We start from the raw sequence: 18,866 nt of genomic DNA on the forward strand, positions 1-18,866 counted from the left end.
GTATATGAAGTTATAAAAAAAAAATTGGTACAGCCATTATGAAATACAGTAGAGAGGTTCCTCAGAAAATTAAAAACAGGAGTACCATATTATCCAGCAATTCCTTTTCTGGGTATATATAGCCAAAGGAAATGAAATCACTGTCTTGAAGAGATACCTGCATGTTCACTGCAGCATTCTTCACAATAGTCAAGACATGGAAACAACCTAAATGTCCAGTGATGGATGAATGGATGAAGAATATTATCTAGCCCTAAAAGAAGGAAATATTATCATTTGTGACAATATGAAGTTGGAGAGTGTGATGCTAAGTGAAATAAACCAGATACAGAAACACAAATACTGCATGATTTCACTTATATGCGAAATCTAAAAAAAGACAAACTCTTAGAGCAGAGAGTAGAACGGTGGTTTCCAGTGGCTGGGGAGGTGGGGGAAATGTTGTTCAAAATGTACAAAGTTTTGTATATGAAGGATGTAAGTTCTGGCGATCTAACATACAGCAGGGTGACTATAGTTAAAAGTACTGTATTGTGTACTTGAAATTTGCTATGAGAGTAGTTCTTAATTGTTCTAACCCCCCCCACAAAAAAAAAGGGTGGAGGTAGCTATATTAGGTGATAGATACGTTAATTAGCTTCTTAGCTTGATTGTGGAAAACATTTCACAATGTATACAGATATCAAAACATCACATTGTACGTTTTAAATATATACACTTTTTGTCAAATATACCTCAATAAAGATGGGGAAAAAAAAGTTATAGGCACAGCTCCCAACAAACAGTGGATGCTCAATAAGTGGTATCTATTAATATTACTTCCACTTGCCTGCTTGGCTTTCCAAACCTGTTCCAGTGCCCTCTTATTAGAATATCTTCCTGATTCTGACTGCTTTAATAGACTAACTCCCTTCACCTGCTGCCAGGCTGGTCTGTACTTTCTTCCAGCATCCGCAATGACAATGTTCCCCAGGATCTGCCCCATCTGAGTGGGCCCTGTCTAATAATTCCAGATCCCAGCTTCTTCCAGTTTGATTGTTCAACTCATGTTAATGAGAATGATGTTAATGGAGGTGTGCCTTACCATAGCCCAGGAATGAACGTTCATTCCACCAACACTGATCAAGCACCAACTTTGTGGCAGGCACAGTCCTGACTTCAGGAGCTCACAGGTTACTACGGAGAGGCAGACAAGTGGACAGGCAGTGACAGTATAGTGTGGCAGGTACTGTGATGGAGGAAGTGCCAGGTGCTCTGATGGAAGAAATCCTGGAGCACAAAGCAAGGCCACCTAATCTGGACTGGAGATCGGGAAAGGCTCCCTGGAGGAAATGACTTTTAAGGTCAGACTTGAAGATGAGCTGGAGTAGATCAAGAAAAGAAGGAGCTGGGCAGAGAGACCAGCTTGTCCAAAGGCCTGAGAGGAACTGAGGTGAACTCAGTGTGGCTAAAGAATGGAAGTAATCAAGGGATCCGACCGCAGAAGAGCCTGGGAGGCAGGTGAAGGCTGGTCACAAAGGACCTCATGAACCAAATTAAGGGAGAGTGAATTTTAACCTACAGGCACCGAGCAGCCATTAATGTGTTTTAAGGTGCTGGTGGGGGGGTGGGTGGTTATATTATCTGATTTTATAGAATTGGTGGTATAACCAGTCATTCTTGGGAAAAGTGACATTGAGTTTTCGGATTCATCATTCATTCGGATTCATTCATTTTCGGATTCATTTCTGTTTCATTTGCAGAGGAGATTCTAGATTTGTGGTCACAGGTAGGGAACGAAGGGAACTACCCAGAGAAGCTGAGAATTAGACATGAGAAAGGGGAGGGGGCTCAGGAGAAAGGCAGCCAACCACATTTCTATTCATCTGTAGATTCCACCTTCAAAAGGTCCCGCCTCCTCCCTTCTTCCCCATTCTCTCTTTAACGTCATGAGGCAAGGCCCCTTCTCATGCCTGGATAATTGCAATAGCACCTTAACTAGTCTTCCATCTGCTCATCTCACCAGATGACTGGCAGACTCAATTTTCTAAAGTACCACTTCTAACATATCTGTCATTCATAGAAACTTCCGGGGCTCCATGTTGTCTCAGAGACAAAGCCTGAATTCCTGACTGGCACTTAAAGACACTTCATAAACTGGCCCCAGATTGTCCCAACTTAGCCCTTCACAACCTCCCACCTCCAGATCTGACTGGTCTCCTAACAGTACCCTCACCCCAGGCTGGGCTTGCCCACCTCTTTAAAGTTATTGGGACTTTTGCTGCCTGCCCCTCCAGGCACTGCTCAGTGGCTCTTCTTCTTTTTTTTTTTTTTAACTATTCCACTATTAATAGAGAAATTGTCAGCAATATATACAGGAATCACTTAAAAATAACATTAGGGACTTCCCTGGTGGTGCAGTGGTTAAGAATCCACCTGCCAATGAAAGGGATACGGGTTCGATCCCTGGTCTAGGAAGAACCCATGTGCCGCGGAGCAACTAAGCCCATGCGCCACAACTACTGAGCCTGCGCTCTGCAACTACTGAGCCCACATGCCGCAACTACTGACGCCCACGGGCTCTAGGGCCCACGTGCCACAACTACTGAGCCTGCGTGCTGCAACTACTGAAGCTCACGTGCCTAGAGCCCGTGCTCCACAAAAAGAGAAGCCACCACAGTGAGAAGACTACACACTGCAACAAAGAGTAGCCCCCGATCACCACAACTAGAGAAAGCCCACGCGCAGCAACAAAGACCCAACACGGCCAAAAATAAAATAAAATAAAATATATTTTTAAAAAATTAAAATAAAAAAATATCATTAACTTGTGAAGTCCACAATGATTTATAATGTACTTACACATACTTTGCTTCAGTAGATTCTCAAAACTGAGTAGCAAAATTATATTTTTCCCATTTTCAAATGTGGAAATTCAAGTTGTTAAAGGCCTAGCTGGCTCTGATTAAACATTCAGCAATACCACAATATACATAACTAGCAAAAATGTTGACGGAATGGATGAGATCCTCTGATGATTCTTTCTAATGTGCATTTAGAAAAAAAAATTTTTTTTCTTTTTTTCTTTCTTTATTTTTTGGCTGTGTTGGGTCTTCATCGCTGTGCGCAGGCTTTCTCTAGTTGCGACGAGCAGGGGCTACTCTTTGTTGCAGTGCACGGGCTTCTCATTGCGGTGGCTTATCCTGTTGTGGAGCATGGGCTCTAGGTGTGCAGGATTCAGTAGTTGCGGTACATGGGCTCAGTAGTTGTGGCTCACGGGCTCTAGAGTGCAGGCTCAGTAGTTGTGGCACATGGGCTCAGTTGCTCTGCGGCATGTGGGATCTTCCTGAGCCAGAGCTCGAACCCGTGTCCCCTGCGTTGGCAGGCGGATTCTTAACCACTGTGCCACCAGGGAATTCCCTCTAATGTGCATTTCTTAACTGAAGTATAATTGATTTACAATGTCATGTTAGTTTCAGGCACACAGCACAGTGATTCAGATATCTATCTATCTATCTATATTCTTTTTCAAATTCTTTTCCCTTATAGGTTAATACAAAATATTGAGTATAATTCCTTGTGCTATACAGTAAGTCCTTGTTGTTATCTATTTTATATGTAGTAGTATCAGTGGCTTTTCTACGAAAGTACTTTTTGATTCAGCAGGGCTGCTCCTGAAACACAAACAAAACTTTGTTGAAACTATGCAAGTACAGAAATAACACCCAAGATCTCCTACCCAATCACATTAACTATTTTAAATTCTCAGCTTCTTTCCAAGGTGTGTGTGTGTTTCTATTATATATATACATACAAAAATACATATATGGTATATATATAGGGCTGCTGTGGGTACATACAATATGTACATAATCTTATGTTCTAGCCATTAGAATTCCATATTTCTGCAATCTTAGATTTTATCATTTTTACAATGGCAGATGTTCCACTACTGTCTATAAAATGGAGAAAATAATATTGCCCATCTTATGGGTTTACTATGAGAATTAAACAAGTTAAAACAGAGACACTCAAACTTGACCATGTTGCAGAATACACGGAAGGCTTATTAAAATAAAGCATCTTAGACCTTGGCCTCAGAAATTCTGATTCAGTAGGACAGGGTGGGGTGCCTGAATCTGCATTCCAGATGCTACTAGATCAAGTACCATACCACACTTTGAAAAACCACTGAATTTATACATGTAAAGTGTTCAGAATAATGCCTCGCATATAGTAAGCACTCAATAAATGGAGCTATTTGCTATTTCTGTGATAATATATGAAAATTTACTTGTTTGATATTTAGATTGCTTATAGTTTTATAACACTTTTATTGAGCCAATTCATATACCATAAAATTCACCTTTTTACAGTGTACAATTCAGTCATTTTTAGTATATTCAGAGTTGCGTAACCATCACCACTACCTAATTTTAGAACATTTTCATCGCCTCAAAAAGAAACCCCCTTCCATTAACAATCACTCTCTAACCCCTTGTTTGCAGTTTTTTGAACTTATAAATAATGTCTCTGTAAACATATATATATATGTATATATATATAATGTCTCTGTAAACATATATATATATATATATATATATATATATATATGGCTTCTTTTCTTTTTTTGAAAGATCTTGTCAGAATAAATTCCAAGAAATAGATTTCTGAGTCAATGATTATGAGTATTTTTACGTATAGCATGATGGTTAATTTTATGTGTAAACCTGACTGAGTCATGAAGTGCCCATATAGTTGGTTAAATGTTGTTTCTGTCCATGATTTCAAACTATACTACAAAACTATAGTAATCAAAACAATATCATATTGGCATAAAAACAAACACATAGATCAATGGGACAAAATAGAGAGCCTAGAAATAAACCCACACATGTATGGTCAATTAATTTACTACAGAGGAGCTAAGAATATGCAATTGGGAAAGAACAGTCTCTTCAATAAATGGTGTTGCAAAAACTGAACAGCTACATGCAAAAGTATGAAACTAGACCCCATCTTACACTATACACAAAATTAACTCAAAATGGATTAAAGACTTGAATGGAAGACCTGAAACCTTAAAACTCCTAGAAGAAAACATAGGCTGTAAGCTCCTTAACAGCAGTCTTGACAATGATTGTTTTTGGATCTGACAGCAAAAGCAAAGGCAACAAAACAAAAATAAACAAGTGGGACTACATCATGCTAAAAAGCTTCTGCACAGCAAAGGAAACCATCAACAAAATGAAAAGGCAACCTACGGAATGGGAGAAAATATATGCAAATCATATATCTGATAAGCAGTTGATATCCAAAATATATAAAGAACTCATACAACTTAAATAGCAAAAGAATTACCTGATTAAAAAATGGGCAGAGGATCTGAATAGGTCACAAATTTATGCTGAAATGGAAACTTTTCATAATACAAATCCTGATAAACGGTATAAAACTATTGGTTAATGGACTGAGTAGGCTGTCAAGGCACACTGAGCTTCCATGCTGGGCCTGAAACAGCAAATAAATGCTTGAGGCAGAGGCATGAGGACTGGATACCTAGGCCCTGCCTTTTTCTTCCTGAATCCCTCAAAAGATTTAGAAACCAGGATTTTCCCACCCTGGTTGCCGAGATATGGGAGTTATTCCTTGTTTAATTCCAGAAGACCACTCCAAGTCAGGAAATCTGATTGCTAGTCCTAGCTCTGCTCGACAGTTGCAGGTAAAATTCAAGACCATCATTTCCCCTTGCAGTGCTTACTTCCCAAGGCAGACGATAGGAACAATTAATACCCACCCAACTGACTTCATCAGCCTGTGAGAGCAGGAGTGAGCTGACATACTTCCAAGTATTGGGGAGAGATGAGACAGAGCATAATGAAATACTATATATGCACAGGCTGGGTTTAAACCAAGTTCTGCCGGGGCCTGTGTGACCAGGGGCAAGTCACGTAAATCTGAACTGGCTTCATTTGTTAAACGTCCCTCCCTTCATGTCGCCGAACTAGTAGGAAGTGTTGGGGCTGCAGCTGGGGGCGTCTCTCCGCAGCGCCCCCAGGTGCGTATGAGGCGCGTGAGTGTCCTTACTGTCCGTGTCTAAACTGGCTCTGGGCTTCTCTGGCCCAACTCTCCTATTTATAGATGAAAAAAGCTCAGAGATCGAATGACTTCTCCACGATCACACAAGGGCCTTGGGGTCTGTGAGGAATCTAGCGCGGCCCGCGTTGGAACAGCAGCCCGCAATGGCGGCTTCATAACGTGGCCGCCTTCTCAGAGAGATGCCGAGGCCCGTCACCTAGCGGCGGGTTCAGGCAATGCAAGAGAAGCCTCTTCAAAAAGACTCCGGGTACTGCGGCGTCCAGGAGCCAATATGTTCTCAGTTCGCTCAGTTAACTCCTTTTTTCCATTGGGTCTTTCTAACTGTCAATCAATCAGTTGCCGAGTTTTTACTGGCTTAGCTCCAATCATTCTACTCAATTTACTGATAACATGCTTCTTTCCAATAGCATCTTTACGTCGTTAAAGCTCCTCCTAAGTCTGACGAATTTAGCCAGTTCTTCTATTCCATTGGCTGGACCCGGCCCCTCCTCTCGTACATCCTGTTCGGGGCGGAAGTGAGAGAGCCCTTATTCCTATTGGCTTAGGTTTGCAAGCGGCGGCGGCCTCTCGTCTATAAAGCCAACGTCCGCTCTCAGGAAGTACAGTTCCGGAAGGGGCGGGCCTTGTGAAGATGGCGGCGCCGGTGAGTGTGGTGTGTTTGCTTCTTCGGCTTGGTATTGTGGACGTTTGTTTTCTCTTCAGTGCCTCGAGGCAAATTATTGGGGCGAGGGAAGGGTGGTGATGGAAATAACTCCAGGGAGGCGCCCTCCCTGCCACAGCGGGGCAAAAGCAGTAGTAGGGAGACGTGGCTGGAGTTACCGCTCCTTTCCAGTGACCTCAGAGGCTGGCGGGCTCTGAGGCGAGGCTGCATGTGCACCGGAGTGGGAAGGCAGGAAGTCCGGGGTGTTTGAAGGAGAGAGGGGGCTTTTCCACCTCACATGTTCCGTCTTATAATCCTGAGGAAAGAATGTTTTTTCTTTTCTCTCCCTTCCATAGGAGGTGCTGGAGTCAGACCTGCCAAATGCCGTAGCACTTTTGAAAAACCTCCAGGAGCAGGTGAGTAATGGCACCCCTTTGGAATAGATTAGTCACGAATCGGCTTTGACTTCGCCGCACCTCTAAACTTTGGTGATTTGGGGGCACATATTTGAATGACCAGATAACAGTAAGAGCAAAGTGATATAATGAAAACCTTTTCAGGCTACAATTCAGAGTAATTGATTTCTGCGTTCAAAGGAATACAGAAAACTCCAGAAAGAAAGCATCTGAATCAATTTTCTTTATTCTTAGAGTTAAGGAAACCGATGCCGAAAACGGTGACACGATTTGCCCTTTGGGTGTCTAGCTCATATACATTTATATAGTTCTATGCATTGCAAGTTCAACCGGTACAAAGCTACAATGGCCCCATCACCACTGTCCCAGCCCCCATCCCCTCCCTCTGGTTTGGTAAGATGGTCTCTTTAGCTTTAAGAAGAGGTGGAAAGGTTTTTCTACCTTTTGAAGAAGTATCAGAAACCATCTCTCCTGTACTTTCTCAGAACTGAAAAGATAGTGGTGTACTTTAGGCAGTGTTTCAGATAATTTTTAGGTGGCATTGTTTAGCTTTTGCACTTCACAGCTCACAGAGATAACTTGATGTATTCTAATCAGTGGTTTTATTTGGATTAATTTCAGGTGATGGCTGTCACCGCACAGGTGCAAGCTCTGACCAAAAAAGTTCAAGCTAAAGCCTATCCTACAGAGAAGGTAGGACATAACTGAAGAGTAAGCACCCGTTGACTTGATGTTCTCAACAATTCTTTCCATCGTAGACTTATTGAGTGTCTTGTATGTGCTTAGTGCTGGAGCTTTGAAGATGAATAAGATCCAGTTTCTGTGCTGAAGTCTAGTAGAGAAGGCAGGTGAAAGCAATAGGTATAAGCAGTAGCAGTCATGATGAGCGGCTGTGCGAGCTGAGGAGCAAGATTAAATATCACGGAGCAGAGGGAATTAGGGGGGGCATCTCAGAGAGGTAACAGGATTGTGAGGAATAAATAGGAGTCAGAGGGATAGAAAGAATCAGCATGTGCAAAGGCACAAAGACCTAAAAGCATGGTGATATTCTGGGAAAGGAGGTAAGTCGTGTAGTGTGCTTGGGTGTATATTTTGTGTGTTGTTGGGGACAGAAAAGTAGTCACTGTGTGAAGAGCCTTGTAGGCCAACTGTATTTCATTTAATATAAAATGCCGTTAATTGGCGACATATCACTGACTTACATTGAGTATGCAATGTTGCTTGTTAATCTATGACATAATGCTAAGATACCATTGATTTAAAGATATATCCTGACTTCAGAGATGTTAAAATATAAAAATGATGTGTATCTTAAAATTAAATATGGTAGTTTTCAAATTAAGGTCTTATAGAACCTTCTCAGGGACCATTGAGTGTGGGGCAGTATAGAAGGAGGTCTCTGGGGACTTCCCTGGCGCTCCAGTAGTTAAGACTTCGCCTTCCGATGCACGGGGTGTGTGTTCAATCCCTGGTCAGGGAGCTAAGGTCCCACGTGCCTCGCGGCCAAAAAACCAAAACATAAAACAGAAGTTTATTGTAACAAATTCAATAAAGACTTTAAAAATGGATCACTTCCAAAAAATAATTTAAAAAAAAATGGTCTCTGCATCCCTCATACCTGCTTGAGCTGGAAAACTTGGGTGTTGCCTGTTTTATGTATTGAGCTTTCGTCCTAAGATATCATTTAAGCAAAACATTCCATAGGTCAACAGAAATATGCAAATCATTATAGTAGGTTAATAAAAATCATTGAAGGATTTTTAAGCATGAGATTTATAGCAGATTGTGTTTTAAAAAGACACGAATTTTTTTAAATTTTTAAATTTATTTTTGGCTGCGTTGGGTCTTCATTGTTGCGTGCGGGCTTTCTCTAATTGGGGCAAGCGGGGGCTACTCTTCATTGCAGTGTGCGGGCTTCTCACTGTGGTGGCTTCTCTTGTTGCCGAGCACGGGCTCTAGAGCGCGTGGGCTTCGGTAGTTGTGGCATGCAGGCTTAGTAGTTGTGGTGCACAGGCTTAATTGCTCCGCGGCATGTGGGATCTTCCTGGACAAGGGATCGAACCCATGTCCCCTCTGCATTGGCAGGCAGATTCTTAACCACTGAGCCACCAGGGGAGTCCCCGAATTTTTAATATATCTTCTTTTTGCCTTTTCTTTCTCATCATTCATTTTCGTTCTTTTCTTATTTCTCATTTTTTAATCTTCGCTTTTTATTTTGTCTTTCTCTCATACGCTTGTAACCCATTAGAACTTGACAATGCCCAAGCATGTCAGAAGAGCCTATTTCTCAAATTCTTGGCTATCTTTATTCTGGTATCATGCTTTGATCCATTTTAATGCCTTTTTGAGATGGGCTGTGCACGTGTATCTTAGATCACTATATATTTATTCACTGAACAGATATTTATTAACCTTCAGGATCAAAGACTTCTAGTAGGTGCTTTTTAGGCTACAAAGTACTTTCATATCTTATTTGAGCCTCATAATTACTTTTGGGGGTGGGAAGGAATTACTGTACATATTATTGAGGAGACAGAGGTCATGATTTACCCAATATTTGACTGCTAAATGCCTAATTCAAAACTTGAACTCAATTTGTCTGTCTTTAAATCCTTTGCTCATCCTCCTGTAGCATGCTAGTGTTGATCTCAAAAGCTTAGCATGTTGGTTTACAGATACCTAGGGCTTGGGTGTTGGAGTCAGGCTGAGTTTGAATCCCAGCTGTACTCCTATTACTATGTAATCCTAGGCAGAGTATTTAATCTGTCTGAAATAGGTCTTCCGAGGGCTGTGGACTTTTTCATTTTCGTTTTATGCAGTCACGGTGACTTTTTTTTTGTGTGGGTGACTTTTTTTTAATAACTATAGCTTAGGTCTGCTTACACACGTTACTTTTTTTATTTAAAAGAATACACTTATAATTTATGATTTTCTGCCTGTACGTATAATACATTTTTTTTTTTTTAATTTTATTTTTTGGCTGCATTGGGTCTTTGTTGCTTCGCGCGGGCTTTCTCTAGTTGTGGCGAGCGGGGGCTACTCTTCATTGCGGTGCGAGGGCTTTTCATTGCAGTGGCTTCTCTTGTTGCGGAGCACAGGCTCTAGGCGTGCAGGCTTCAGTAGTTGTGGCACATGGGCTTCAGTAGTTGTGGCTCGCGGGCTCTAGAGTGCAGGCTCAGTAGTTGTGGCGCACGGGCTTAATTGCTGCGCGGCATGTGGGATCTTCCCAGACTAGGGCTCAAACCTGTGTCCCCTGCATTAGCAGGCGGATTCTTAAGCACTGCGCCACCAGGGAAGCCCCTAATACACTTATAATTTTAGAAAGTTTAGGAGATACATAAAATCACAAAGAAGAGAACTAAAAATCAGTGTAATCACCATTCTGAGATAATCACTGGGGTACATTTTTTATTTCGTTGATTGTAAAAGTAATATATGCTTGATGGGAAACCACTCTTTCAGTACAAGCACTCCATTTCTTGCTTTTCCTCATCTCGATCCTCAGGGGTAGCAGTTGCTAATTATGTTATTTTCAGATATTTTTCTATACATATAAAATGTGTGTATTATACTTCTCACCTCCCCCCCTTAATTGGAACCACATTATTCACACTTTCTATACAGTGTAGAAAGTGTGTTGACATAGATAAGTCTATGTCAGTATGTACAGGTCACTGTTTATATCATATAATTCCATTGTATGGGGATAAAATCAGTGATTGTTTTGGTTAAATTAATTTAAAATTCATTACTGTATGGAGACATTTCTGATTGTCACAGCTTGGGGGATGGCATCAATGGGTGGAGGCCAGAGATGCTGTGGAACATCCTTCAGTGCCCAGAAGTGCTCCACAGCAAAGAATTACCTGTCCCCCAAATGTCAATAGCTCTGAGTTTGCGAAACCTTGCTATAGTCATTTTGGGGGATACTTTATTGATTTTCCTGCTCTTATTGTCATACAGTAATTCTCTAAGCTGTGCTTCTGTTGTGTTAGCATAATTTTCTCTGTGGCCATTTTAGGTACAGCCACTTCCTTGAGACTACTCCAGATACCTTATATGAACTGCATGGAAAAAAATTTGAACTTGGAAAAAATTATCCTGTTCTCCCTAGACTCTCCTCCTTATTCTGTGGTTAAACTGAATTTGCATCTCTTACTGTTTGATTCAACTCAGGGTCTCAGCCTTTTGGAAGTGAAAGATCAGCTGTTGTTAATGTACCTTATGGATCTGAGCCATCTCATTCTGGACAAAGCCTCAGGAGGGTCTCTTCAGGGACATCCTGCAGTTTTGAGACTGGTGGAGATTCGCACGGTATGAGGCATTTGTCATCTTAGAGTTCTGCGTTTCTATATTCTGAACTCCAGGACTGTGACACAATAGCTCTCATTTAAGTGGGTGTTCTCATGTTTAAGGGAGGAAACCAAATGAAAAAAAGCATTTTTGTCTTCATTTGCTCTACTTTGTGCATATTTTAGGTGCTTTATCTGGCAACTTAACATAGGGACTTTTGGTGTATGCTTAATTTTGAGGAGGACATGTAATCCTATTTAACCACATTATAGGTTTTGGAAAAGCTTCGTCCTTTGGACCAAAAACTGAAGTATCAAATTGACAAACTGGTGAAGACGGCAGTGACAGGCAGCCTCAGTAAGTGGGGGAAGCTGTAAGGTTATGTGTGGGCCGTTCACAAAGTTCCAGATCTTGTAAAGTCTCTTGGGTCTTTTATTTTAGGTGACAGTGACCCACTCCGTTTTAAGCCTCATCCCAGCAATATGATGAGCAAGGTAAGAGGTAGCGTTATCCTGATTTTCCTGAGGAATCTAAGCCTGAATGAGCCTTGTAATGCTCCTGGATCTCCTGGGATTCTCTTATTACCATTGATTCCCAGCTTGTGCCTTAGAATGTTGAATGTGAGATTCCCCTTTCCCCTCTTGTTTGTATTCCCACCTTCCCAGAGTACTTCAGCTTTGGATTTTCTTATCGCTTGTTTGACTAACGCTTCCTAAGTTTGTGGACATTATGTTCCCTTTGTAGTTGAGCTCTGAGGATGAGGAGGAAGATGAAGCAGAGGAAGGCCAGTCTGGGGCTTCAGGGAAGAAATCTGGAAAAGGGACAGCTAAGAAATATGTTCCACCACGCTTGGTTCCAGTGCATTACGGTATGAACTGTGGAGGCTGCTTCCTCAGCATGAATTGTGTTTCTCTTCTCTGTTCTGGGATAACCCTTGCTGATTTTTATCACATAGATGAAACAGAAGCTGAGCGGGAGAAGAAGCGCCTAGAACGAGCCAAGAGACGGGCATTGAGCAGCTCTGTCATTCGTGAACTAAAGGAGCAGTACTCAGATGCTCCAGAGGAAATCCGTGATGCTCGGCATCCTCATGTTACTCGACAGAGCCAGGAGGATCAGCACAGGTCCGAGTCCTTGCAGTTAGAAATTGTTTTCTATGCTGTAGAGACCTGTCCTTTGACGATGATTAAGTCTAATTCCAAGAGAACCCACATTATCTATAAAGTGGAGTGCAAAATTTGGTGTGACGGTTTCTAAGAGTTAGCGGTTTGAAGTACAGAATAGGAACTAGTGGAGGAAATGTCTTTTTTTTCCCCCCAGCTGTTCAGGCTGAGCAAGTGCTACATGGAGAAGAATATATGCAGTTCCACCTAGTAGAATTTTAAAGTTCTGTGTTTCACTATCACTGCTGTTTATTTTCTGCAGAAAGCAAGAAAGTCACGTTTTTATAATGGCATGGAGAGTGCTAGATAAGTTCAGGGAAGAAAAGTAGAAAAGCAGTTATAAGTTGAACACAGACTCATCAACTTTGCCCAGGTGTCCATCTCTGCAGTTGGTAGATTTGAGTGAGAAGGTTCATGTAGAGGATCCTGTTTATGGAGCTGGAATATAAAGAATTTCCTGATATAGTTTAATTATTCCTCTGGATGGGCTGTGAGTTCATCTCTGGGGAGGAGGGAAGTTCTAGTGCAAAGAACATTTCATTGAGTATTGAGCATTGAGTGTTGAGCACACAGTATCACCTCACTAAATACTATAGTGACTTGCTATGAAATTTCTTGAGAACTGTCTGAACGTAGGGTGAGTAAACACCTGGGCCCAGGTTCTTGGCTGCAACTTTCTGCCTCTGTGGTCTGAGCTTGCTGCAAGTGGTGTCTGTGTTTCTCTGGCAGGATTAACTATGAGGAGAGCATGATGGTGCGTTTAAGTGTCAGTAAGCGGGAGAAAGGACGGCGAAAACGAGCAAATGTCATGAGCTCGCAAATTCATTCCCTCACGCACTTCAGTGACATCAGTGCTTTGACAGGAGGAACCCCTCATCTTGATGAGGTGAGGTAGTGATACAGTGATGGGAGGTGACCTTCATGCTTTCAGCTAAATGTATGTGGGCTTATTACTGTGAGGAACTTGGGAAGGGACACCAAACTTGGAAGCTCACCGCCATTCCTTTCCTTCTCCATGTGTCTCCAGGATCAGAATTCTACTAAGAAGCGGAAGAAGATACCTAAGAAAGGTCAGAAGAAAAAAGGTTAGTGAATGACTAGGACTTGGGTGATCGAGTGCAGGATGGGGTTTACGAATTGGGATGCCAACTCCGGATTTGCCATCCTAGGTTTTACCAACCTTTATAGTATCTCTTCCATACTGGGTGTTAATCTCTTTAGAGGTGGGCATTTATTTTTTTCTTTCCCAAGATGAAAATCAGCATCATTCACAAAAGAGATTTCTGGATTCTATTTCTGAAGGCCCCACAGTCCCTGTTCAGGTTTCCTTAAGTAAACTGTGAAAGTGTCACTTGAAGGAACCATTATCCCATTTCAGCTTCCATCCTGCTTCTAGTCTTTTGCCCTGGGAGGATATAGAGAGTATTGCTGAGGGAACCCACTCCTATCGAGCCCTTCTCTCTAGATGTCCTTTTTTTCTGTCCCTTTGGCTTTTCCCAACTGTCCTTTGCCTCATTCTTGGTTTCCCTTCCTTTCAGGTTTTCGGAGGCGGCGGTGATTATGGGTGTACATATTTAATTTATTTTTTGTCATCCTGGGATACTTCTAATTTCACTGTATGTAGGTTTTTTTCCTCGGAATTCATTAATTATTTGCTCTGGACATGTGGAAAGATCTTTATTAATAAAATTGATTTTACTTACGAATTGAAGCCCCTTTTGCACATGTATTATGACTGGAATCACTGAGTATGGGGTATTTTTGGTGAGAGGGTGATGGAAAAGGGAAGGATGAGGTTTTGGGGGGAATAAGAAAGTTTGGCTTTATATGGTTTTCTTTGATAATACATTTTCACCAGAAACTAGAAATTGGTTATTTAATCAAAAAATATTGAGAGATTAGAGTATTATAATCCACTCTTTCAACCCCACGTTGCCCCAAGTTCCTGTATGATTTGTTATAATACAGATCATCTGAAAATTTCAACCCCACGTTGCCCCAAGTTCCTGTATGATTTGTTATAATACAGATCATCTGAAATATATGGATTTTAAGATTTCTTAATATATCTTGCTGGCCACCAGGTGGCATTAGTGGCTTAGGAAACCTCCTTTGGTGCTTGACTATAATCAAAAGCTAGATAGAACCTTTTCTCATTACCAAGAGTTATTCTTGTCTCCACTTCTCTGAAAGTTTTTCCTTTCTTTCTAAAATAGCATGGATGTAGGGCTGATCTTAGGTCAGTTCTTGAGAGTTAGAGTTTACCTGGAGAGAACAGTAGAGTGAATGAGAGGAGTGTGAAGAATCAGTATAGTCTTATGTTTTTCAGCCTCTTTGACCCTCTTTCAACAAAGTCTTCAGTTTACCAGTGAGCAAACGCCAGCCCTTTTACAAACAGCATGTGAAAGAATGCCAACAAGCAGGCAGACAGAAAATTCCTGAAGACCAAGAGAATGAAAACCCCTCCGTCATATCAGCCCAAGTCAGGAGACTGGTGGGAGTTACAGATCTGAGATCTTGTATTCTGCTCAGAGAATGACTTCTGTTAGTGAGAGATCCCTCTGGCCTTGGATAATTTAGAAGGTGGAAAGAGGGACGGGAAGAGAGTTGAGTCTAGAAGTAATTCATTGGAGTTAATGATGTGTCATGGAGAGGGATATAATTTGGATCATTACATCAGTAAAACCTAGTTGATTATAAGTCCTATGAATTTGGACTTACACTGGTCTGCCCAGTTGGGGTGGGGAGTCTGTTTTCAGTCAGCTGTAGCTTGGTAGGAAGTAGTTAAGAGAGACAACCCAGTACTGTCTTCTGTTAACTCTGTGATCCTGGGCAAATCATGTGACATCTCTGGCCTTTAATTTTCCTCAGCTGAAAAATAAATGTATTAGACTGAATCGCTGAGATTTCCTCCAAACCAGAGAGCCTAGAGCTGTTTCTCATGGATGATAACCAAGATGCACTTACTCCTGGGGCCTCTGACTTAGTTCCTGGCAGATCTGAGTGACCCTGATGTGCCCAGAGCCCTCATACTTCCATCTCCTTGAGTGAATCTAAGCAAAGAGCCTCAAAAACATATTTAGAGATTCTTTTTCCTTTCTGGCTGAACTAACTGGACAAGAGGTTAGGACTACTACATTCTCTTTTTAGGACTAGCTATTGCATTTGCATCTAATTTATTAAGGATTTTTGGATTGTGGGAACTGCCAAGGAAAAGGAGATGCTCTTTTTAAAAAAAATGATCTTAACTTTGTGTTACATCCTGAGCTAAGTGCTTTATACTTAATCCTTGCAAAATATATGTTATCTCTATTTTACTAATGAGGAAACTGAGAAACTTAGGTTATTTATTTGCCCAAGGTTACACGACTAATGAGTTAGAGAACCAGTGCTTGGGGAACACAGAGGATGGAGGACTGCCAAGTGTCCTGGGGTTCATGAACGTCTTCAGGATTTTGTTTTTCCTTTTTTTTTTTTTCTTTAAAAATGTATTGGTAGGTAGTTTATGACCTGTAGCTCTCCCCTCTTTACTGCACCATTTCTGTTTAAGCCCTTGCCTTCAAAGAAACCACAAGTTCCAGACACTATTCTGGCCTTTTTGTATTATAGGAGTGAACTGAACAGACAAAAATCCCTGCCTTTGTGGACCTTATATTAATTGAATCCAGTCTTTAATCTTAGGAAATCTTGTTATCCCTGGCCTTCTAGATGACAGGCGATATTTGAAAGAGGTTTCCAATAAAAAATTGAGTAATCTTGAGAATATTTGCACCAGAGTCATCAAACAATGTTTAGAGTCCATTGTTGACTAACTTTTGCGTGGATTCTCAACCTGTAAAACAGGCAAAGGCTAGGTTTACTGTGCTTGAAGGGAGGATGAGGGGTCCTGGAGCTTCGAGTTCTCATGGCCCACTTTCCCCAGGATTTCTGAGGAGCTCCTAGAAACCTTTAGAACTCCATAGAATGTAGTTTAAAAATCACTTTTATGGTAGTAGGGCAGGGCAACTGAGAAGATTTCAGGGTTTCTTTATGGCTGTCGTTTGCTATTCTTTCTCTTATTCCTACTCAGATTTAGTTCTCTGGTTGTTCAGACCACATGAATGTCAGATTTCATCAGTGCAGTGCTAACGGCAGATCACTTCCAACGTTCACTAAGTAATGTATATCGTTAGTGCTCATGGGCACTTGTTCAGTTTTATCATGTGATGGTAAGGAGAGTCTTAGGATTTATTATTACCTGTTTTAATTAATTTTATTTATTTATTTATGGCTGTGTTGGGTCTTCATTGCTGTGCGCGGGCTTTCTCTAGTTGTGGTGAGCCGGGGCTACTCTTGCTTGCGGTGGGTGGGCTTCTCATTGCGGTGGCTTCTCTTCTTGTGGAGCACTGGCTCTAGGCGCCTGGGCTTCAGTAGTTGTGGCTCACGGGCTCTAGAGGGCAGGCTCAGTAGTTGTGGCGCACAGGCTTAGTTGCTCTGTGGCATGTGGGATCTTCCCGGACCAGGGCTCGAACCCGTGTCCCCTGCATTGGCAGGTGGATTCTTAACCACTGCGCCACCAGGGAAGCCCTGTTTTAATTTATTTAATCTGTCATTATTAAAAATGTGAAGGATCCTTCCTCCCTGGAAGTACAACAAATACCACTGATCACATTTCTCTCTCCCCTCCATCTGCAGAGCTTTTGCGTTCTGTCATTCTTTCTACCCCATCCCCCAACCCCCCAGGTCTGTTTGACTGGTGGGGGAACCCTTCCCTTTCCTTCTCAGAGCTTGGTGGCTCCCTGGGGGTTTCTAATGATGGTTGGGAGTTGCGAGGAAGCAGCTGAGTAAGGGGCATCCATTGCCCCAGGGAGGGAGCTGTACTCCAGCATCCAGTGGGGAAAGGAAATCACTTGGAAATAAAGAGAAAATCTTTTCTCCAGTAGTGATAAGCCTTAGTATTGTCATCTGGGGGGGTGGGAAGAGGGTTTGATCAAGGCCTTTTTTGTCTCTGAAGCTTTGTTTTGTTACGATTTTATGAAGGCTTGGGCAACTGTCTGTCAGGATTTCACAGCAGTCTTCATGGCTACTGTATTAGAAAAACAAGTTTATGAGGGAAGGATGACTCAATTATGTCCATTTTCAGCACCATGGAGAGTTCAAGCTTTCTCATCTTGTTCCTTGCCTTGGGTTGGTTGGAAGGTACAGAGCTAAACCAATCCATAGAGCTGCCTGGTGTAGACCTGCCCTTACGCATAGCGCAGTTTATCTGTTCCATCTCCACTTCTGATTGGTACGGATTGAGTGTGAGTCAGCAGCAGTCCTGAGTATCCCCATCCTCCCTGGGATCTATTAGGTGTGTAAACCTCAGATTCATGTTGAGACTTATCCAAGGATTTGGCTAATTTGACAGAGTCATATGAATGAAATACTGCCTTCTGCTCTATTGGTAACATCATTCATATTGTGATGCACGAGGCTTTTAACAGCCCATGAGAAAAACTCTGTCCATCCCCCACTCTTCTTTGCCTTCAGACCCTTGAGGAGACTGAAAGTTGCTTTTTCATTCCTTGGGCTTGGCCTCTTTTTCTGCCTCTGCATGGAGAAAGGCATCATTGATCTGGCTCTCTGCCCAGTCTTGCTTTTGTATTTCTTTGATCTCATTGTTCAGAGGGTCTCAGAGAAGCCCCAAGAGCCATGCCTTTGCATGTTTAAGCTATTGATGCTTTTGAAATAACAGAGCGTTGCTGTGTAAGAAGTGTATTAAAGGTCTGTCTCAAACAAATTTGGGTCAATAGGTGGCAGTAGTCACCTAGTCCCGAGGCCCTGACACCCCCTGAGTACAGGCACATTTAATGGCCATTATATTTAAGGTTGTGAGAAAGGAGGTCACATTGAAATAAAAATGGGGGAAAAGCAGTCCCTTTTGGTGGGATCCGGGAAATGCTGAGCTGTGCTGGGTTACTTCTGTGGAGGTGTTGTATGTCAGCTGGGAAGGGCACTGGCAGGAAAGAGCGGGGCCTCAGATTGGGCGAGACCTAGGTGAGTACTAGGGCTTCTGAGAGCTGGAGTGAGACTGTGTTAAATGAGGACTTGTGCTGAAAGGGTAGAGTCTAGGGTTGGGGGAGTAGAGAGAGGGAGAGAGGTGGAGGAGGGAGGGGCAGGGCTGTATGAAGGGACCACGGAAAGGGTAGGCTCTGATGGGGAGGACTGCAGTTAGAGGGGGAGGGGTAGGCTGCTGCAATACTGAGCCTATCTAATGGGGGAAGGGGCCAGGGAGATATTGGTCTGTGCTGAGCT

At 42.2% G+C, this 18,866-nt stretch overlaps 1 protein-coding gene across 5 annotated transcripts in view; it reads left to right on the forward strand.

Annotated features, from left to right (window-relative positions):
- The first annotated feature begins 6,680 nt into the window (after nucleotides 1-6,680).
- The window catches only part of NGDN (neuroguidin), a 58,726-nt gene continuing 46,540 nt past the window's right edge, over nucleotides 6,681-18,866 (forward strand). For 4 of the 5 annotated variants that reach the window (XR_003795798.1, XR_003795797.1, XM_029236914.1 and 1 more), the window contains exons 1-10: nucleotides 6,698-6,721; nucleotides 7,075-7,134; nucleotides 7,756-7,827; nucleotides 11,311-11,448; nucleotides 11,700-11,784; nucleotides 11,869-11,921; nucleotides 12,172-12,295; nucleotides 12,383-12,551; nucleotides 13,320-13,476; nucleotides 13,618-13,675. Coding sequence is in view for 3 of the 5 variants with exons in the window: in XM_029236914.1 (XP_029092747.1) it covers nucleotides 6,710-6,721; nucleotides 7,075-7,134; nucleotides 7,756-7,827; nucleotides 11,311-11,448; nucleotides 11,700-11,784; nucleotides 11,869-11,921; nucleotides 12,172-12,295; nucleotides 12,383-12,551; nucleotides 13,320-13,476; nucleotides 13,618-13,675 (928 nt within the window). In the remaining 2 variants the exon portion in view is untranslated. Of the gene's footprint in view, nucleotides 6,722-7,074; nucleotides 7,135-7,755; nucleotides 7,828-11,310; nucleotides 11,449-11,699; nucleotides 11,785-11,868; nucleotides 11,922-12,171; nucleotides 12,296-12,382; nucleotides 12,552-13,319; nucleotides 13,477-13,617; nucleotides 13,676-14,128; nucleotides 14,293-18,866 lie in introns of those variants that run through there. The other variant, XM_029236916.1, reaches the window with a different exon arrangement.

This window comes from Monodon monoceros, unplaced genomic scaffold (assembly GCF_005190385.1).
Source record: "Monodon monoceros isolate NGI ecotype Baffin Bay Population unplaced genomic scaffold, NGI_Narwhal_1 Super_Scaffold_21, whole genome shotgun sequence".
NCBI lineage: Eukaryota > Metazoa > Chordata > Mammalia > Artiodactyla > Monodontidae > Monodon > Monodon monoceros.